Here is a 21,970-nt window from a genome sequence, read left to right as displayed (position 1 = left end):
TAAAAGCAAAAAATGAAGCTTCTTTTCAACCACCTCTACTATTGGCTAGAGGATTGGCGGCGAAATCGGGACAAGTTTGAATTCAAATATAGGGCGGGAACTGAATAAAATAATTGCGGAAACAAAGTATTTTAGGTTGATTTTTGCCCAAATTCAGGTACAAACTCATATTTTTTTAACTCTAGGTTAGTTTCCGTCGGTCGTCGACAGATTAATTTCATTTGGGAGTAACGTTGATCTAGAACTGTAACGGCCTGTTTGAACCTGCAGAACCACCATAAGCAGAAGAAAAACTAACTTTATCTGAGATTACTGCCTGTTACCGAGCAAAAGTAGGTGTATTATGTTAGGACGCAGACCGAACTTTCTTAGTATATTCGTTTTAGGAATTTAAAATACGTTTCGAAGAAGAAATATGCAAAAATCAAGAGGACAAGTTCAAATCAAATTTCCGTTTGCCGCCATGGATTCCCGCGCTCATTTACACACTCACACAAGCGCGCAGCGCCGAACCTAGCTTCACTTTTTCCCCGTGCTTTTAGATACGAGCGCTCCGTCTTTATGTCTTTGGTTCAGAAAAGTATAGGGCAACGAGACCTAACCAAACCTGGACACAGCAGGCGAGAGTCACAACGGCCGCTTACGCGAGTGTCCCTTCTATAGGCGTTAGCTTTATTATTCTATGCTTTCTGATAAACATAACAAAAACTGAGTTCTTCTAATCCTTGTCAAATCATCTCTTGTCAATTTTGCAGACAAGTAGTAGTGTAGTCTTTCTTTCCGGCACGTATTGCCAACCATCTTCCCGTCCCAAGATATCTTCTCAAATTTTCGATTTCTCCTCCATGGAAACTGAAGTTGCCGACGTGCTGACGAAAGTTGGGTATGTACATCTATATTAGGCAGTTGCATTGCACCAATTCCTACTGAGTAGGGATGGTCGAATATTTAGATATTCGATTGTCGAATCATCGGCACCGAGATAATCGCATCACATTCGAACATTCGCTGCTGAAGTATTCCAAATCGCAAATTCGAATATTCGAATAATTGCAGTCAAAAGTGTCATTTTATCTCTCACGGTTCAAAAAAAATAAAAAATCGAAGCAATTGAGAATATTCGCATCCGAACTATTCGCAATCATAAGCTTCGAATTCTCAAATATTCGCATTCGAAAAGTTTTGAATATTCGAATTCGATATTCGTCCATCCCTACTACCGAGCATTCCTGGCCACATGAGTAATCGTGTGAAAGTGTGTTAGTAATTGCTGCAGGGGTGCAGACACTACCGAGGGCTCCCCTAAAGTAAATTTAGGTTCCCCCATTTTAAGTTTTCGCAGAATTTTGTCAGATACAAAGAGTAACGCGGTCGACAGTTGGGTTCCCTCAAAACAGCGCAGTCAACAGTTTGGTTCAAGACCAATCCACACAGGTCAGTCATTAGGCAGCTTTTTTGAAATTCTCTCCCCCGCCCGGCCCTAACTCGCAGCACTCAATGCTACGTCACATTAGGTGCTCCCATAAGAAATACATTGCTGGCACTCAATACTGCGTCATTGCGCAGTAGAGTACCAAAACTCGTCCTCGGGAATGACTGACCTGTGTGGATTGATCTTGGTTTGGTTCCCCCCAAAGCAGCGCGCTTGAACGTTTTGTACCCTCCTAAATCGCACGCTTGACAGTTAGGTTCCCTCAAAGTAGCGCACTCAACAGTCAAGTTTCCCCTAAACCCTAAAAAAAAATAAACAAACAAACAAACCTCCCAAGGCTCCCCCAATTTTTTTATCCTCATATAGGTTCCCCCATTTCAAGCGAATGGCTAGCTGCATGGTTGGGAAGCCTCACATCATTACGGTATCTGATTATTCCCGTGTAGGTAAATCTTGATGAGAGGGAAATAGATCGGAGAGAGGTGAGAGAGACTTATTCAGTAGTAAATGTGACTTTCAAGTGCTGGTCGGCTAGTTGCGTACCACACCCTATGAATATTATCTACAGCTTTTGAGTGTATTTTGCGGTAAAAGAAGCTTGATTTGGCTATTAAATATTAAATCATGGGGGGGGGGGGGGAGCGAAAAAATAATGTATGCCAACGTCTTATCGTTTATTAGCATTTAATGTATTTTTATTTCCCTTTTTTGTTATTGTTAGAAATAAAAATAATTTAACACTAATGATTGGTCATTCTTTAGGTGGAAGGAGCTTTGGACCTTTCTGTATCCGTTATCAACTGAAGCGGGGCCCCAGGGAAAAAGGTAGGGAGGGGTGGCACGCGAGTATACACTCCGCGCGCTTTGAAAATAGCGCGCCACGCCAACTTTGAACGGTCATAACTTTTGAACCATTCATTTCCCCAAGTTCAACGATAGCTCGTTTTAAAGCTTGAATCAAGGGTTTTTATTTGCATTGGTTTTTGTAATGATTCATGCGTTCCCTTCAAGAGAAAACCCCGAAAAACTTAATTTTTTGGGATTGAAAAATCAAAAAATGATTTTTTTTACGTTAAAAAGTTGCCAAAGATAGACATTACTTACATCAAATGAAAGGTCTCGTCAAGAGCTTTCATTTGAGCCCAAGATCAAGTTGATCCGATGATTCGTTCAAAAGTAATGGCTGTCGGAGCGTTTGACCTTTGACCCCCTGCCCTCCCTCTCCCTGGGGGGCTAGACGAGAAATGACACCGGATTTAAGGTTCTCCGATGATACGTTATGATTCCTGAAAGTATGGATGGAAAAACTCTTTCGGCCATTTCCTATGGAAAATGGGACAACCTCTTTCAGCCCCCTCGGATAATTAGGGGGCAGGGGGGCAAAGTTGCAATTTTTTCAAAACCTCAAAAATCGATATCTCGCGAACGGTTTGAGTGTAAGTGTTGCGGTTTGCGCTAAAAAATGTTATAACATATTCTCTACAAGAATATTGATGCTGTTTGCATGGTTGCCTAATTTATTGTAGTCATAAATCGATTTTTTTCGATTTTGAAGGTTCGAATTTTTTTCGTTTTTCGTCTCTCCTCTCCAGGCGATCGTTACTACGTGAATGAAATCCAGTTGAGGTGATTCTCCATGAAATTCTGCATCTACCACATTTTGTTTGACCTTGGGGAAACGATTCATTACTGAGCAATTTTTCGGCGAGATATGGACTGAAAACCATGTTAGTTGTAACAACAGCGGATATGAGAATCCACTGTTCTCCCCGGCTGGCACGACAGGACACCATGGAGATACGAATGCACTTGAACTGTCTGTGCGCCGGCCATGGGCTGCAGCTGACACTCAAATGATTCGTATCTTGACCGTCTAGCCAGAATTGATGAGTGTTTAACTGATTTTATAATTTGTTCCTTATTTTCGTTGTAGAAATTACAGACAGTTTAGTTTTTTGTTCAATTTTATCAACTGACTCAGCATTGACATACTTTTGGTTCATTTCCATCGTTTCACCATCCTTACCCCTCCTGAAGACTTTGTTTCATGCTCAAAAAAATGTTTTCAGTAAAAATAGCGGATGTCACATTTTTTTCAATTTGCTGATACTCTTTCAATTTTTCCCTTATATAGAGATCGTAAAACGTGTGTTTTTTACAGGAAGAGTTGCTCTTCATGAAAATCTGTATTAGAATCCTCTCGGTTCCCTGGGTGGCAAAGTGCAAAGCTTCAAAAACTTCAAACGCGATTTTCTCGCAATGTGAAAACTCGACATCCGTTATTGTTACATATAAGTCCTCATTTGTTAAATAGTTTGTGTGATTGGCAAAATGGCTAATGCGTGCTCAGATTATCGAGCCTCTACTGCTCTTATACTATCTTCTTCTTATTTGATAGATATCCAGGAGCTAGTGATTCCTTAGTGACAGAAGTCATAAAAGATGGATCCAAATTTGTCAGCTACTCACGAGTGGTCGAATGGTTATCAACAGAGTTAAACCAACTCGGTAATTTGAATGAACATGTTAATGCTATCACATCCCAGGATGATTCAAGCGCATTCCTGCTGGAGATAAGCTGTTTTTTGAAACAATTAGGTGAGAAACTCTATCCTCAACTTCAATCTTCCAAGGTGTATTAGCATATATTTTCAAGCTAGATTAAAATGTATCTTGGAGCCACCGTGACTTGTGTAAATACCCTTCGACAGGATAGTTTTGAGTTAGGCTGTTAATTTTCTGGAAATGGCTAGAATCACGCTTTTGGAGAGGTCTTTTAAGGAAGGTGGCAATGTCGAGGGTCAATTCTCTGGTTTGATCACAAATGTGAGAGATGGAGGGCCAGGATTCAAATGATCAAACTCGATTTTGATTAGTTCTTATTCAAAGTTGGAAATAATTTCAGAATCCAGGGACTTCGCGGCCAGCGACCCTTGCCAATCACTTATTAAAATTCCAGGAAATGAATCTAAAAAAATGTTTAAGGAATATACTGATGAGATGTTCACCACAAGCAGACTCATGAAAGATAAATGACAAACCGATCACAATTAGAAAGTGGACCAATATCCATGTACACCAATAGATTGTACGTTCCAATTGCATGGTCTGCAGTGCTCCCCTCCCTCCTCCAGCATCTCCTTTGCTCCTGTCTTTGTTGAACGCCTTCTTTCCCCAGTTTTTTCTTATCACAATTTTGCGCAGCAAGGCAAACACACCAAAAAGTAATTCAAACATAACCAGAGGCTGTAATATTCACCATGAAATACAGCCTCTGCCTCCTGCTACCAGGTTTTAATATCTCTTGCTGTGCCATGATTTGTGGACCTTTCCTTTCCTGCCAGGCACCTCCTCTGAAAACATTTATTATTAACGTGAGATCTCTAGTGCAACTTTTTTTATTTTTAGGTTGTCAGTACAAATCATTGACTGAAGGGCATTTAAACGACAGACTCCAGTCTCCCTCTGATAGAATACTGCTTTTAGATTATTTAGCAACTGAGTTACTTGCCTCTCGAATAATTGCAAGGAATTCCTCTGAATCAACCAATTTTATGGTCACTTTGGTAAGCTGTTTGACCTCCAAGCTTTGAAAAAAACCATCTAACATGGTCTTTATCTCTATGAAGTTCTTCTCTTTACCATAATTCTGTTGAGGGTATGAATATGTTGATATCTAAGTCAATCCTAATTACATCCTAAAAGTATGTAAAGGTAGGAATAATATTGAAAGCAAGATGAAACCCCCCCACCCCCCCCTTGGGGGGTAAAGGGGGGGGTCACGATCCTTGAAGTCGAAGTTCTCGATCGAAATCCGATTCGATTTCATTAGAATTGAAAAGCACGGAAAGTTTCACATGAAATCGACCCCTTAAAAGCCAAAATCGGACCCTTTTACGTCCAAAAATGATCACTCAGAGAAGGGGATGGCGGCCCCCTCCATAATTTCCCTTTCGTCAAAAATTGATGCGGATTCTTCGGATGAAGATGGTTCACCAGGTAATTGACCCCAAGGAATCCGATTTTGATGATCTCGAAACCCCCCTAGTCTCCCTTGAGGGGTAAATGGAGAAGGCAAAATTTCATAAGTCGGGGAAAATTGTGTTCCCCATTTTACACCCCCATGGGAGGCTAGGGGGACCTCTGGACCACAAAAATCGGATTCCTTGGGGTCGATTACCTGATGAACCATCTTCATCCGGAGAATTTGCGTTAATTTTTGACCAAAGGGAAATTATGGAGGGGGCTGCTGTCCCCTTCTTTAAGGGATCATTTTTGGACGTAAAAGGGTCCGATTTTGGATTTTTAGGGATCGATTTCATGCGAAATTTTCCGTGCTTTTCAATTCTAATGAAATCGAATCGAAATTCAACCGAGAACCTCGACTTTTAGAATCGTGACCCCCCCCCCCTCCCCTACACCCCCCAAGGGGAGCTGGGGGGGGGGGGAGGTTTCTCGAGACCATGAAATTCGAATGCCTTGGGGTCGATTCCTAATTAAACCCCCGCAGTCCGCGACTTCGTTCGACCTAGATCAACCAAGAAAAAGGCCTGGTACGGCTGCTCTATGACACCCTGTAGAATAATTAGTTGATTACTAAACGTGATACAACTTGTGGAAAAAATACTTAGTGGGTATCTTCAACAACAGCTTTTTTGGATGTGACAAGAATCCAAAAGGACCCTACTGGTCAAAGTAACTTTTTCATCATCCAGTATGATCCACTACTGTGGCAATTTCCAAAGAAAAAATTTAGTTTTGGGGTGTACCCACTGTTCTTCAGTTGCCTTCGTAACTGGATATTCTAAACTTTTAATCTTCTTTTTTCTTTTTTTTGTAGGAGGAGTCCTCAACCGCCAAAGACTTGAAAACATGTTTGAGCGCTCTGAAAGTGTCTGTTCCTGTTAGACTTTCTCCTGAAAAATTATTTTCAGAAATTCAGGGAAAGGTAATAGTTTGTTTCTCTCTATAAATGGGTGTTATAAAATGGAATTGCACCACTGTTTGAAAATGAAAGCAATTAAATTTCTGGTGTGTGGTGTCTGGGCAGTGTTCAAAGATTTATTGTATGATCTTTCTGTCAGTTTACATACAATAATTTGTGTGCACTGTACCGTAATATGTTTTATTTGTTTCTTATTTAAAATTTGAAAAATTCATATCCACACAGCAAAACTAGTATACTAAAAGAAAAAAAAATTTAAAAAAAAAAAAATCTTACCAGCATTAATTCCACTCAAATTCTAGTTCGGCAACGTAGCTTGGCCGTCGATCGGCATCAGAACTTTACTATGACTACTTCAAAATTGAAAAATAAAGTGGCATTAATGCCCAATTTTCAGAGAACACCAGAGACTAGTTTCAGACTCATTAGCTATCAGTGTTTGATAATGATCTTGTCTAAAATCTTCATTTTGACCTCTGATAAGCCACTCACTGCTTTTGAATGAACTACTAGTTTATGGCTGAGATGACACCTCACAGTCAGGCCGTTTAATTTCTTTACTTTCATTAATGTTGTCATCCTTTTGTGCATCTTCTTTCAGATAAAGATTGTTCTAGAGAATGTGCCAAAAGATCTAGTGATTAAACCTTTATTTAGCGGAGAAGTCTCTATTCACCAGTGGGATCGGATCGCAGAAATCTTTTCAGAATTACAGTTGGAGTACAAAATTCGAAGAAAAATGTTACTGAAAAGGCTTGATGTTACTGTGCAATCCTTCATGGTATGCTCTGCCTTGTGACTCTTTTGTTTCCATGTCCCCTTCTTTTTTAAGTCTATTATTATATTGTAGTCGGATCTTTCAGGAGACCAATAGGATCACACTTTTTTGTGTTTTACACTTTTCTTCAATCTGCACAACTTGGCTGCTCTTAAAGAGGCCGGACCGGATTTGCCTTGGGTATCAACTCATCTTCAATTCTCCAGGAACCTGGAGTTTGGTCCACGGTAACATTCTCAAGGCAAAGGCCGAAGACGTTTAGAGTGATCAAGAAGCCAAAGAAAGCATTTTATATCGTTTTGAAATTATTATTTGTATCCTGAAGTTTTCATCAAGACAAAAAAATCAAGTCTAGACGAAAAACTCGATTTTTCGAGAATTTTTGAAACGACCGTATTTACACGTATTTGACATAAGGTGAACCTGGATACATACCATGTGACGTCACAGTGTCACTAGTTCCGAAGCTGGGGAAAGGACCCGTTTCAAATAGCCTCTGACTTTGGGGAGCTTTTTCTCAAAGTTCTGGTAGAGTACCTTTATAGGGAGAGTATGAACAACTCGATTTATGTAGCTCCAAGGGCCCAGAAGGGCAACAACAGGAAAAACGAAAATCACTAGAAAAGTGCCGCTGCCAACCTATGCATTTGGCAGATCACTCAATGTGGCCAACAGTGCATTACGAACCAGCGTCTTTAAGGATTAAAACTTCGAAACTGAGGAAATGTAAGCGAAATAAAAGTTTTATAAGTGCTTTTATAATTTTTGATCAGTGTAAATAGTTGAAATGTGAAAATTAGTACCACTGGATAATTCGAGTTCCTAGGTTGGCTCCCCTTTTAGGCCCCAAGAGTTAGGGTTTTGCCGACTGGCGACAAGGATGGTCAACCGTTGGAATTCGGCGGTTAACCCCGAATCTCCACTGCGGCGGTGCGTTTTCGGGGGTTCGGCTCTCTCAACATTGTGACGGACCGCCGTCATAATTGTTTTGTTTACGGCACCACGGCACCACCAAGTGTCGTGTGCTGATCGGTTATAGTATTTTAATTCCAAATTAATTCAATTTAAATCGTTTCAATCATTCCATTTTAGCCTTAATAAGCAAAGCTCACCGTCACGCAAACGTAAGTATTTGTTTGCTTTTTGCAACTGTTTCACTCCACTTGCTCATTGTACTGATGTCTTCATGGAGTGGGTTTTCCACCGGAATTTACTTATAGAAATCTCCGAACACTTCTGATTCATTGGTATGAATATCTAGTACTTTCAAGAACTTTCAATGTAGTAGCGCTGCTTGATTTTGTAACTTTTAACTTCGATGTTGTTTGTGATACCTCTTCGTTGATGCGTCTAAGGTAACACCAGCCTCTTGCCGTAGTGTGTAAATAGTTGCGCAAAGCATTGAACATCCAACAAATTCCTTTGCTTTCAGCAGTATAAACCACTATTTCAGTATTTTCAAGACCAAGTTCCAATAACAGAGAGAGGATAAATGCACAAATACCTCTGACGCATGCTGCCTGTGAGGTTGATTGTTTTATTTGTGTTGGTGTCAGAACATTGCTGAATCAATGGCTTTTCTAGTTCAGAGTTAAGGAATTTATCTCAAAAGAATCATTTGATTCTGTTGCGCAGCCTCTCATACCACAGCCAGACTTAAAGTCCACATGCTTCTTTCAAGGTCAGCAGCAAACTAGGCTCAACGTAGAATGCATTTTCTCGAGAAATGTTACAATTATATTTGATTTAGCTGCTTCGATTTACCTATTTTTATCTAGAAGACCTGCAAAGTATAATCTACATTTTAACCATGTATGCTAGATATTCCAGAGAAATTGATCAGTAATGAGTCAAAGTTTGTAGACTCTGATGGAAAATCCACCGGACAATGACGCTGGTGTTTTGAAGATCGTTACAAAAAAAAAAAAAAAAAAAAAAAAAAAAAAAAAATGTTTGCAAATGCGTATCAGACAAGTATTGAAGTCTGAAGTCTACCATATGTAAAACTAAACGTAGATTTGAAAGATTAGATTGAATGATTCAATGTACCTAGCTGTGTTATTTCAGCTGGACTCCGGAAATCTAACAGGAGAGGTCTTGTGCCTGCGGGGAGGGAGTTCGGCGCTGCTGACAATCAATGATAAAGCCTTGAAATTGACCAAAATTGTTCAAGAAAAATGTTAGTACTCTCACTTAATAAGGGCGGAGGGGACAATCCCTATTTGCCTGATCTGTGATAATTTTTACCCTCTGAAACAGAATCTTCGTCAATTTAAATGATGAAACAATGATGATCAGCTCTAATGAAGAGTACCTAATAAAAACAGCAATATTTAACCAATATTGTTCATTGTGATTGAAAGATGGAAATTTTAATTTTACTCCTCCCTCCGATAAATTTTAATTTGGGAAAATATGTTCCTCATAGGGGACCAACCCCTTTCCTGCTAGTATAATTCACACTTTTAAAGCAGCTTCAGTCTCGATACGTGCTGAATGGGCTGCATAATGAATAGATATGCAAAATTGTATGCAATTTCATGTATTCTAAAATTTCATGAAATTTTGTAGAACTTCTGCAATATACTTAGTAGGCCATGAAATGCGCAGAATCAATAAAATCTCAATATTTAACAAAATGAGAGTCAAACCCTATAGTTCATTTTGAGATAATTTTGCGGGTGGCATACACTATTACTGAGAAGTCTGTGAACTTTCATGCACTATTAAATTTCATTTCGCATCTCTGATAAGTGATGATTATGAAAAATCTTTGGAAAAAAGAAATGGGTGCTGAGGATGGTTGCTGAAGACTCATTCTTCTGGCTGCTGTCTTTTCTCTCCTAGAATGCAATGATAAACAGCAACACTGCAGAGTTTTCTTCACGAGAGAAACGTCCTTCACTCGACCATCAGGCATTAAAATTAACTTGATGATAACAATATTTAAATGTTAATTAAGTACGTGGTCCGTTCAAGGGGGTGGATCTCGCTCGCAATCTGTAAATTCAAAACACCCGCGCACAATGTGCCGCCATCTTCGTTGTTTACATGAAAACGTTAAGCTCGATCCCCGATCACGCACCGCCCCGATGGAGATTCGGGGTTAACCGCCGAATTTCAACGGTTGACCGTCCAAGTCGCTAGTCGGAAAGATCCCAAGAGCTACATGACCTGATCAAACCTAAGCTCCAAATTCTCGAGTTGTCCATACTCTCCCTATAAAGTTACTTTAAGTTCTGGTAACCAGAATTTTTTCAAAGAAAACCTCATTACTCAGTAGACCTAAAAATTTTAGAAATCGGATAAAAAAAAAAAAAAAAAAATATGCTACTATCCCACTGCACTTCCATAGCAACTCTCGTAAAATCCAGAAAGTTCAATTCACCTCTTAGTTTCATGAAATTAATCTAAAAGTAAATATTCCACTACATACAGGGTGAGCGAAAAGTCCCCGACCCCCCCTCCAACTTTTGAACGCATGCTTGTATCGAAACGAAATTTTGGGGATGCTCCTAGATCAATAAGAGCTACTTTTTGGCACATCCAAAATTTTGGGGGGGCGCTCCCCCCGCGAGGGGCGCACACTAACTCGAAATTTTCTGTCTTTCTTGCGGGAGGGGCGGCCAGTTCACTCGAGGCGGAAGTAGGTACCTTTTTGAAGGTAACTCAGCTACCTGACGGAGCCCAGACTATTTGGGGGGGGGGGGCGGCACTCCCCCCCCGCCGCCGCACCCCTTCCCTTCCGTGGTAGAATGATAGTTTTTTTTAGAACCGTCGATTTTCCGCGGGAGGGGGTGCGGCGGCGGAGGGGGGAGTGCCGCCTCCCCAAATAGTCTGGGCTCCGTCAGGTAGCTGAGTTACCTTCAAAAAGGTACCTACTTCCGCCTCGAGTGAACTGGCCGCCCCTCCCGCAAGAAAGACAGTTAATCGCGGGAGGGGGGGGGTTAAAATCTCTCTAGGCGCGTGGGCTAGACGATAAGGTTTTCGACGATTTTTTTCTGAAAGCACATGCAATGTCGAGAATTTTGCCGCCTCGTTTGCATTTCTGCACCTTTCTGAACCGGACTTACGATTTTTTGAAAACTGGCCTATTTTAAACTTTGACCGAGAATAACTCGAGAACGAAAAGTCGTAGCGACCTCCGGTTTGCGCCCAAAAGTTTCTTTTTTTATTACCTTTCCAACGATGTATCACAAGAGGGGGGTTACCATTTGAAAATTTCGAGTTAGTGTGCGCCCCTCGCGGGGGAAGCGCCCCCCCCCCCAAAATTTTGGATGTGCCAAAAAGTAGCTCTTATTGATCTAGGAGCATCCCCAAAATTTCGTTTCGATACAAGCATGCGTTCAAAAGTTAGAGGGGGAGGGTCGGGGACTTTTCGCTCACCCTGTAAAATGTTCGCTCATTCGACATAATGGACTTATATTATTGACTTTGAGTTATTACCTCCTTCTTTTCAAAATACTTTAAGGTAGTTGAAGTGAGTCTGAACATGCAATTTTGAGGTGTCAAGAAAAGTGTACACACATTTTGAAGTAGAAGGAAACAGAGAAGTAAAATTAGGATGACAGGGAAATTAAGCAACGGGAATAGTAGGATGTAAAGAGTTTACACTTTTTAAGAAAGAAAAAAAATTAAATTTTTAATCGCTGGGTATTGAAGCTTTAAAGTATTCTTGCCTGCGCATTGATTTCGATAGTGTCAAGATCTAATGGTAATTGCCCGCCCTTCTGTAACTACTAAGGTAGCTTCAGAGCTACCTTAACATTGGTAGAAAGGAAAGCTGGGTCTCCTCGGATTTTACGAAAAAGCACGTCTATGAAACAAAAACAGCTGCCAACAAGCTTTTAAAACCTCCCTTCTTTAATGGAAGACAATACCAGAAGAAAAGCGTATGCATAAGGTTGAGTATTGGTGAAAATATGCATTTAAAAGTTTGAAATGGTGGGCCTAAAAATTGAATGAACCAATCGGTTAAACCAAAAGTAATTCTCTTAAATTAGATCCTAAAGTTTTGAAATTTTTTACAATTTTGAAAAATTAATTAATTTACCCTCTGTAATCATGAGACCAAGAAAGCCAGAAATGGGCCCCTCTTTCGAAATCCTTGTATGGAAGATAAAAAAATAAGGATCGTTTTTTTAATAACTCGAAATGTAATGAAAAATAATGAAATCGGAGAAAGCTTTTCTTGCAAATACACTTCAGCATTCCAACGAGCCTAAGTTATTTAAGGCTGGGTTACTGGTAGCAGAGAAATCAGGTTTTTTTCGGGCGCGCTTATTAATGCTTAAGATACTAACTTCACTATCAAATTAATTTCCTTCTTTTGTATCTCGTGAATAAATTAATTTAAAGCAAATCAAAGAAATTTGTTCCTGCAGAATCTCTTCAGCTTTCTAATGAGCTAAAGTTTTTTTTTTTCAAATCCGTCAATTATTTGCAGGAAAAACTAAATTTTTCCGATTGCATATGAATAATATAAGTAAGTACATTGTTTTTGTTTGAAAACTAATATATCTCGCTGTTGTTCCTCATTGACTGTAGGAACCTTCAAGCACAAGGAGCAGTTTTATTAGTGTAGCACTTAAATGTTATTAAATATATTCTTCTGTACCCCTACTTTGCTAATGTCCAATATATATATTTTCACACACATATATTATTCATTACATTATTTCATCATATTTTCACACATTTCAATCTGTTACCAATTGAACATATTAGATTCTGTCTTACTAATTTCTATCCCGCCTTGCACTGCCCAAGATGGGTTTCACTGTGTTGCCAAGTATCAAAACACGAGATTTAAGCCTGAAATTTTCGTTTTCCTCTTATAGTAGATTCTAAAAAACGCGTTTAAGTGCTTTACTGTGATATTTGGGAGGTCAAAAATACTTAATCTTGGTTTTATATTTTGGGTTTTATTTTATTTTATTTTATTTTAAATGTGTTAGTCAGGTGGAAAGGCCTGTCGGTCGGAAGAAGGGCATACCTGTATTGTATTTCAAGGGTCATTATTCACTCTACAAATCGACAGATTTCTCTCAAACTTGGAGGATACACTCACTATACAACGTAGAATCAGAAAAATAGACCGCTGAATAAAGGGATCTCGAGATGAGTCCTTCTTCCGGCATGGTCCTCAATTAAAGAAGGGAGGATCTAAGGAACGTCCATGAAACATAAAACAGCTCCTTCGGAAGCTACTTAGAAAATGAGCGGCTTAAGGGACGACCATTAACTGCTCTTGGGCTTTCACATACGGTCTCCTTACATCTAAATTAATGCCTTAGTCTCCTTTACAGTGGTCCGAAAGAATCGTTGGAAGAGAAGACGTTATAGCCTCTGTATACTATCCAGTGCGACAGAGATTGAAAGCAGACCCCAATATGGAATTGGCAAATGTTCTCTCTGCTGGAGAAGAATTGGCACTGTTCGAAAAAACTTCCTCTATGACAGTTAGAATGGGTACTCAATCCTCTGTGAACAAAGTTGTAATTGGTAATGTAAGTATTAAAAGAGTTGTATTTTGTTAGTTTAAGGCTGTAACATCAGCACTATCGGAGTATGATGTTCTGCATCTTATGTGACCAATTTGTATTAAAGGCCCTCAAGATCTATTTCGGTATCTATATCCCAAATAAATCGAAGAATTACGAATGGTTGCTCTGGCATTTTTTTCCCATCACGTATTCAATGACAAATATGAGATTTCAAAAGTGTTTGTCAACTCCTGTCTCCTTTTCAAGCACCCCCAAACTGCTAAATTTTTTAAGATGCATTGTATTTATTTTCACTCATTTATGTAACAATTTAACAATTATTTCAAGGTTATTAATAGTCTTGAGTTTTATTTTGACCGTCTGGAAAGTCTGAAAGTATCATTTCGTAAATTTTTTTCAAGTTAACAATAAAGTCTGAGTGTAAGCAGGGGTAATTGTGGCTCTGGGGGCAATAGTAGCCCTACCCTTCTGTTTAACGTTTTCAAATGGCTGTTTTAATATGAAAATTTTACCATCCATTATAGCTTCAAAGAGTAGGAAATACTCAGCGTTTGAAGAGGTTAAGTTTATTGCAAGTATTTTATTTTTATCACAGTTTTTTTCTTCAATTTTTAATGCTGTAATGCTTTTTTAGAATTGGGACACCCTATGGCTATTTCATAAACTCATTGTGTCCTAGATTGCATAAAGTCTTAAGGTGCTCTGAGGTTTTCCCAGTCGAGAGGATAAGTCTCTTAGTTATTCATCGCCAAATTGGTTTAAAACCAGTCCTATTTAGGCTGAATGTGTGAATGGATGTAAAAAGATTTATCATTATTAACTGGGCTCAAGAAAATTGTTGACCATAACAAATTTTTGACCATCTGATTTTGGTCGGCCTCCCCCTCCCCCTCCTTCCACCCTACAGTATCGAAAGAGCGAGAAATGCTATTGGAAACCTGAAAAACCCTTAAAACATGAATTTGTGTTGAATTATTCTATTGGCCGCTTTACTATGTATCGTGGTTCCTTAAAACCCCTATATCCGATTTTCGCGGAAATTGGAGGTCACCTCAAAGAAGCATCCGAAAAATATGGTTGTGCCGGTTTGTACCATTTGTGCTTTGGTATATGGTATCTCTAGGATATATTCTTTCTAAAAATACCAAAGAGAACCGCGCAACGAACCGCAATGACACTTTCTCAGTCTACAGTATTCTGAAAAATTCATTTTTTAAAGCTTATTTTTCGGGCAAGTTTGATCTCATGCCCTGCTGCTAAAACTCAATATTTTTGGGATCTGCAAAAGCGAAAATATTCTCCTTTTAATAGAATTACAAGGATTGATGATAAGATTACATTTTTTTGTTCGATGATTGTGTTTTTCCCCCATTTTATAAGAAGCACAAGATCCTCTTTTTTATGGAGCAATTTCTTGGGCTTTCGACGTTCAAAACCTATATTCAGACATTTTTGCCGGCTTTTTTGACACAAAATTTGGAAAGAGCAGATCAAATTACCGTAGGAATCATCATGTTTTGAACGATATGTCTGATCTAGTGGGAGTTATGAATTAAGCGCCGCTACGTACACTATCTGGCCCATTGTGGCACGCGGCGACAGGAGCTTGTCTCAGTAAAATTAAGTTTTCTCGCAAATCCCTTGACCGATATTCAAAAATTTGGGCTTGTTTTAAAGCTGAAAGTATGCCTAATACGTGTCTATTTACCAATTTGATTTATTTCTTTCGTTCGTAAGATACACGGTAGGGAACATTACTTTTTGGATGACCCTCGTCAAACCCCTGTCTTGTGGAGACGGTAGCTGCGAGAATTCCCTGAAGTTTCATCCCCCCTCGATTCGACCTTGGGACAAATCTAATAAAAACGTCCCATAGAGACAAAGCCTTAGAAACAACGTTTGTGCTACTAGTCTCCCATTACGAGAGGCTCTTCTTATGGATTAGCCAGAAATAACAGTTTCTTATTGCAAAATGTAATCGAGTTCAAGTCCCATTCTTGAAATTGACCTTTCTCAGTGTGTCGCTTTTAGGTTGTCCAAGTTCCATCATGGTCATGAACGATGTATATGCCTAGGCTAAGACTTATTACAATCCCTCTTCTGTGTAGGTTCCAGATCGAGGGGGAAGACCAAATGAGCAGCAGGCACCACCACCTGAAATGCCTAGTTGGAGTCAGAGGACATCTGACAGAGGCTCTAGAGGTAAGTTTATGAAATCCCTTAAAGGAAGGAGTATGGTTGAAACATGGAGATTATTGCACACGATAATAGAACTGAATGAACTCTAGAAGCAAATGGGCCTGACACCATCCAGCATATGATGGGACAAACATACCTGCTTATCAATCCCTTTTTACAGGAAACAGGAATATCACGAAGTAGGAAGCTGAGAAGAAACTAAAATTCTCAGATCTGAAGATAGGTATCAGTATACGTAGTGAGAGAAACAAACCCCAAAATTGGACCCTTTGTAATAGGAGCCATGGAAGCAAGCTCCAAAGCATGGCGCCCACATTACAAAATGAAATTCGTCCTTTAGTACGGTGGCTTAGTGCAAGTACGCTGCAAATCTTAATTCAGTTTTACCACTTTAGAAGGTCAAACCAGATGATATTTTAAGAGTCTCGAGTCGAAGAGGCATTTTCAAAATGGTGGCAGATCCAAGATGGCGGCCATTCAAAATGGCGCACGGGCGTGTACTTTGAGCTGCTATAGATCGAGATCTACTGAACAGATTTAATTTTGCTTATTTTGTTTGAACGATAATTTAAAGGTAGATATAAAAAATTACAATTTTTTTTATTTTGACAATATAGAGGGTGTTTTTTTCACAAAAACCGGTTTTTGTGTATTGAAAAAATAATTGTAATCCATATACTTAACTTTTAAAATTGCTTAAATAATATCACTTTAAATATGTATCAAGTTAAAGAACGTGTTTTAAGCTTTCCAACGATGTATTACATGATGGGTCTATGATTTAAGGTCTCTGCGCCACTGCGATCCGCGGAGCGGCGGCACAGCGCGGGCCTGCATAAATTAGTCTAGGGGCATACGTTGAAAAAAAAGCCTCCCGTTGAACAGTAAGTGGAGTAAGTGTAGAAAATGGCCTAATCTCTTCTTTTCGATGTGCAGAAAAATAATACTGATGTTGTCAAGCTAAATTTTGCGTCCAACCCTTCCAATGGAGATGTTGCATGTGTGAGGGATTTGCGATTTGACCATTGATTCTTATGTAAAAGTTTGCGAGAAACATGATGGTGCCACTAGTTTTTTCTGAAATCATCTCCCAAGCTCAAATAAAGCTCTCAAAGTGAGGCCAAAATGGAGGGGATATCCAACCCTACTCTGAGAGTCCACCTCTACATCAAAACAAACTCTCCATGCAAAGATAGGGAGCAAATACATTAGCAGAGTTGCCACTTTATTTGGGGACTCCAAGACTGAAAACACGACAACCTTGCTAATGTATTTGCTCCCTATCTTTGCATGGAGAGTTTGTTTTGATGTAGAGGTGGACTCTCAGAGTAGGGTGGGATATCCCCTCCATTTTGGCCTCACTTTGAGAGCTTTCTTTGAGCTTGGGAGATGATTTCAGAGAAAACCAGAGGCACCATCGTGTTTTTCGCGAACTTTTACATAAGAATCAATGGTCAAATCGCAAATCCCTCACACATGCAACATCTCCATTCAAGATGACGGCCAAAATGGGGGCTCCGGGGTTGAAGATGTTGGAATTTGCTTTTGATGTCGTGTAAGGAGTCTATCACCATGTAGTTTTGGTCGTGGAATCCGAATTTGAGGTCCAAAATTTTCTCCGGCTCAAAGAGATGCCCAAAATCCAAGATGATCGCCAAAAATGTCCACGATAGGGTCAAACCTCTGAGAGTTGCGTAAAAGTGCCGAGTAGGATATCTAACATAGGGTTTTTTGGGTCGTAGATTTCACCAATGAGGTCAGAATTTTACTACAGATTTATTGAAGTCCAACAATTTCAATATGGCGGCCAAATGACTGCCGTTGCGGAGTGAAGTATTTTGTTGAGGCTCGTATCGTCAGGTAAGGTGTCCCTGCATGGGACTTTTGGGTCATAAATTCTACAAATGAGATCTGATTACCCAAACAGGCCTATAAAATTTCTCTAAGAACCAAAATGGTGGCCAACATGGTTGCGGCTCAGATAGTGAGAACGGTAGATAAGTTACCTTTCATACAATAATGAATTTTTGTGTATGTTATGTACTCCGCTGATTTCGGATGTGGTCATCTAGTACATTGGAGTGGTAGAGATAGCGGTCAGGAGTACATCTAGGATATGGTCCAAAACGTATTTTCTAATTTTTCCTCAGAAGGTACTCCATCGATGAGAGCAGAAAATACGCTATTCTGAATTTCTGAAAACAAATCTTATTCGTGCGTTTTCTGTCTGAAAAGTAGGGTGAATATTTTGTATATATCCGGTAGGAAAAATCATGTGCACTTCTGATTGTTGAAATCCATTTTGGTTGATTAGAACATCTTACTGAGCCTACTAAAAAGTTTACTTCAACACTACACTGTCTTTGAAAAACACTTAACACATTCATGGCGCGGTTAAATCTATATGACAGAAGTTTATTTCAATTATTTTGTGAGGATGAAAAAATAAATTCAGCCTGAGTGTCAGGCACGGACAAATTACTGAACGCAATGGGAATTAATTCTAGTTTACAAGTTTTAGCAATTTTGTACACAGATAGTGTCCGGTTTTTGCATGCCTTATCCTACTTAACAGCAGGAATGTGGACTGAACAATTGTGGAGCTTTTCAGAAAAAGGGCACAGAACAAAAAATCGCGTATAACAAAAATGCATCTTATGTTTCCATCATTTCTTTCCGGTCACTGATGATAACTTACATCGCAGCTTGGACTCCCAATTTCGAATGTAAGCCACAGTCTATGGCCATAGAATAATGATGCTAAAATCAAATGCATTTTTCTCAAACGCGATTTTTTGCTATGTGCCCTTTTTCTGGAAAGCTCCTCAATTATATAGACGTATTGCTGAGTATGAGGGAAGGATCGTAGATAGTGACTCTAGGAGGAATCTTAGGGCTGAGCCGCGATACCCTGCTGAAATTGGCAATAGGAGTCTGACTTTCAAAATTCCATAGAAATTCTTACATCTGGCTACAGAAAGCGATAGAATTCGTATAGATGGTTTTAGGAAGCAAAAGAAATCAAATAGCCGGGCTATGCAGTTTATTGCCCAGCTATGGCTTTATCGCGATCACCTATCAAATACTGTAAGAAACTGTATAGCCGTCTAAAGATGCTACCTATTTGAAATCTTTTAGCTGGCTATAGGTCTATGACTTTGGGAACATAGATCCTAAAGCCAATTCTTACCTGGGTAAAGATATTCTCCTTTCCCCATCGAATGAAGATTTTCTAGAAAATTGCAGCATGATAGGAAATAATGGATACCATTTCCGGCTTTGACAATCAATGTACAGGGTGTCCTCAACCTCACGTGTCAGGAGTTTTTCTGCATGGGCTATTTTAGGCCGGACACAGTTCAAGACCACGAGGACAAATAGAGGACTGACCGGAGGAGTGCAGCTTTCGTCATCCTAAAGCCCCCTCGGTCACCCTTGAGAGTTCAACAACGAAGGGGGATTCCAATTTGGAGAGCAGGATTCTCACCATTATTTTAAAAATTGTTTTTATTAAAATCAGAAAGTAAACAGAGGTTTAAGATAAATCGAGACCAGAAAGTCCAAAATCAGCCAATCCCTGTACTCAGTATTCCAAAAAAACAAAAATATGATTTTTGTACAAGATTTCGGCCCAATCCAAAAAATGTCACTAATTACAAAAAAAAAAAAAAAACCCAGGCACCCAAAAATATGATGGCAGTACCGTTTGGATTCATCATTTAAAAGGAAATGATATCAAAACGGCCCAATTTTCTCTTTCTTGCCCATGCAGTATACCATACACCCCAATGTTTTTCACCAAAAAAAAATTAAATACCTATAAGGTATGATGACCTGAACACGTTTATTTGATCCATCGCTTTAAAGGAGTATGATATCAAATCGGCCCAACTTCTCTGAAATGTACCCATCTCTGATCAATAACTTTGTAGAGACCTTCCGATTCATTGCTGAGGAGACACTGATCATTACTTGACCCTTAGTATATGTCCTTGTTTAGATGCCAAAGAGGTCCTTATGAGAACTGTAATGAATTTTTTTTCTTTAAAGAGATAAAAAACAAAAAACCGTCATATATGTATAATGTGGTCTCTAAATTAAGTGTTACCCTTTATTTTTCAGGGCATGGAGGATATTCTTTTCTGGATCGAAGAGGAGGTGATAGAGGGGGAAACAGAAGAGGTTCGAATCAAGATCGAGGAGGAAGGGACAGAGAAGGTTGGAGGCAAGAACTAGACAAACACAGAAAAAAGGCCAAAAAAAGCTGGTAAAGATGATGAAGATGATAGCAAGTATTACAGTCTCTTAGTTAGCTCCTATCTCAGCAACTGAAACTGTTGCACAGCGTATTCAATCCCCTAATACAGCTAGTTGTAACGCCGAGAATTTGGTCTGTGAATAAGATTTCTCTGTATTCAGATAGGTTTACATTCACCTACTGACCACCTATGATGTTCACTAAAAGAGCCATTTTGGTCTGTAAAATGATGATGATTGCAGCCGAAAGACCCTTCGCTTCATCTTTGCAGTCAGCAGTAATGAATACGCTCATTATTTTTGTTTCGGTTTTAAGCTGTAGCTGTGATTTAAAAGAACTGTTAAGATAAGAAAAAATAAGGCAGACCATCGTATGGACCAAAAAAATTATATGGCCAGTAGCTTGGTAAAAATGGGCCATGAAACTGGTCAATATTTCTGACTCCTGAAGCTGCAAATGTTTGAAACTATGTGCCTAGAACTACTCTGAAGACTTAGTATGTATGAGAAAGATCAGAAAACTATCCAGATTATTTGAAATTTTAGTTTTATTGCACACAAGAGGGCAACTAAAAGATTGCAAATAAGAGGGCACATTTTGTTCTGCAAGTAGTAGTGTAAAAATGTTTGTAGAACCGTTCATTCCACCTCTGCAGCCTATCTCTCTGGTCATCTGACCCAATATTAGGTACCATACCTTATGCACTCTACCCTCTAAATTGTGGGCACCTAATAATAATTTTAGTGGTACAATAGCCCAGTTGATTTTTTATCTCTGACAATTATTTCTTTTTCTTTCTTTTTTACCTTATCAGTAACTCTGCTACAAAAATATAAACCTGAATCCTAGTGTTAACAAGTTTTTTGCCCATTGTATTTTACACATGAACATGACATGGGAAGAAACCCAATAACAAATCATTTAATATTTTACAGACTAATCTACTTGCAAGCGGTAGTACTCCCTCTAATGGAGTTGCCAAAAGGTGGTTGTTATTCAGATCTTCTATTTCTCACTCTGTGTACAACGTTTACCTACAACTGTAATGTTTCATGAAAGAGCATCATAAGAAATTAAAATGAAGAAATTCCTTTCCATTTTGGGGGGTTCTGTATTACCAGAATTTAAGAATTCAGTCTTGTATAGTACCTTAAAAAATTTAAAAATCTCAGATACAACCTAAGATTTAAAACGTTATCGCCAACTCTTGGAGTCATTGAAAAGTAGCTTTCCATTATTTTCAAGGAAAGAAAATGTATTTTTGTGTAAAGTTAAGGTGGCCATGCAATTGAAAAGTAGAAATAAAATGTCCAGCCCATCCTTCAGGATTCATTTTAAACCAATATCCCAATTCATATGTGTGCTTATTTTGGCACAACTTAAGCACATGGGCTGTCTGAAATAGAGCCAAGGTTTTACATTTCTTGGACTTTATGTAGGGTAAACCCTGGTAGGGTTATCTATACTGGAGATGAAAAGATCCTCCACTGACCTTACGGCGACAGGTGGAAACTTTTACTTACAAAGAATCAATATTTCCTTATGAACAATCGACCTGGATCTGAGAGTAAAAAATTAAATGCTACAGAATTTGAAGTCATATCTGTGAAACCAGCGGATTTTGAACATCTGCCATTTTTAAGGATATCGCCTTTGTAGAATCTACTAACCCTGAAGAGTGTTGGTACCAATTTTCAAGCCCCTGGCATAATTTTTCATTAAGATGTGAATAAAAAACCGTGTTATATCTATAAACTATGGATGTCAAAATTCGTTGAAATAATTAATTTTGATTATTAAATAAATAATTTAATTAATAATTGAATTTAAATAATTTGCTAAAGCTCATCAA

The 21,970-nt window shown here is 38.9% G+C and overlaps 1 protein-coding gene and 1 long non-coding RNA gene across 6 annotated transcripts; both read left to right on the top strand.

Annotated features, from left to right (window-relative positions):
• The first annotated feature begins 630 nt into the window (after positions 1–630).
• On the top strand, positions 631–21,718 carry LOC109035508 (protein FAM98A). Of its 5 annotated transcripts, XR_011899917.1 has the most exons (10): positions 631–883; positions 2,195–2,257; positions 3,831–4,030; positions 4,841–4,998; positions 6,273–6,380; positions 6,979–7,158; positions 13,452–13,664; positions 15,770–15,863; positions 17,603–17,720; positions 19,983–20,143. XR_011899917.1 is itself a non-coding variant. In XM_072300738.1 (9 exons), the coding sequence occupies exons 1-9, from the start codon at positions 846–848 to the stop codon at positions 20,129–20,131; spliced, it is 1,203 nt and encodes a 400-aa protein (XP_072156839.1). In that variant the 5' UTR covers positions 639–845; the 3' UTR covers positions 20,132–21,718. The 5 variants fall into 5 exon arrangements, 4 of the variants coding, with proteins under 4 accessions (XP_072156839.1, XP_072156854.1, XP_072156850.1 ...); XM_072300738.1 differs by lacking the exon at positions 17,603–17,720 and having other exon boundaries at positions 639–883; positions 19,983–21,718; XM_019049163.2 differs by lacking the exon at positions 17,603–17,720 and having other exon boundaries at positions 646–883; positions 13,464–13,664; positions 19,983–21,718.
• On the top strand, positions 7,213–10,422 carry LOC140224663 (uncharacterized). The gene is made up of 2 exons (XR_011899918.1): positions 7,213–8,279; positions 9,223–10,422. It is a non-coding gene; the product is annotated as an uncharacterized lncRNA (long non-coding RNA).
• Positions 21,719–21,970: the final 252 nt, after the last annotated feature.

The sequence above is a fragment of the Bemisia tabaci genome, chromosome 1 (assembly GCF_918797505.1).
Source record: "Bemisia tabaci chromosome 1, PGI_BMITA_v3".
NCBI classification, from domain to species: Eukaryota; Metazoa; Arthropoda; class Insecta; order Hemiptera; family Aleyrodidae; genus Bemisia; species Bemisia tabaci.
This window is presented reverse-complemented; position numbering and strand designations above follow the sequence as displayed.

What these genes read in the sequence shown, in the direction of transcription:
- LOC109035508 (XM_072300738.1), top strand. Translation starts at nt 846, where the DNA reads ATGGAAACTGAAGTTGCCGACGTGCTGACGAAAGTTGG. An exon ending in GACGTGCTGACGAAAGTTGG is followed by an intron (nt 884 to 2,194) that starts GTATGTACATCT and finishes GTCATTCTTTAG; the next exon opens with GTGGAAGGAGCTTTGGACCT. An exon ending in ATCTGACAGAGGCTCTAGAG is followed by an intron (nt 15,864 to 19,982) that starts GTAAGTTTATGA and finishes TTTATTTTTCAG; the next exon opens with GGCATGGAGGATATTCTTTT.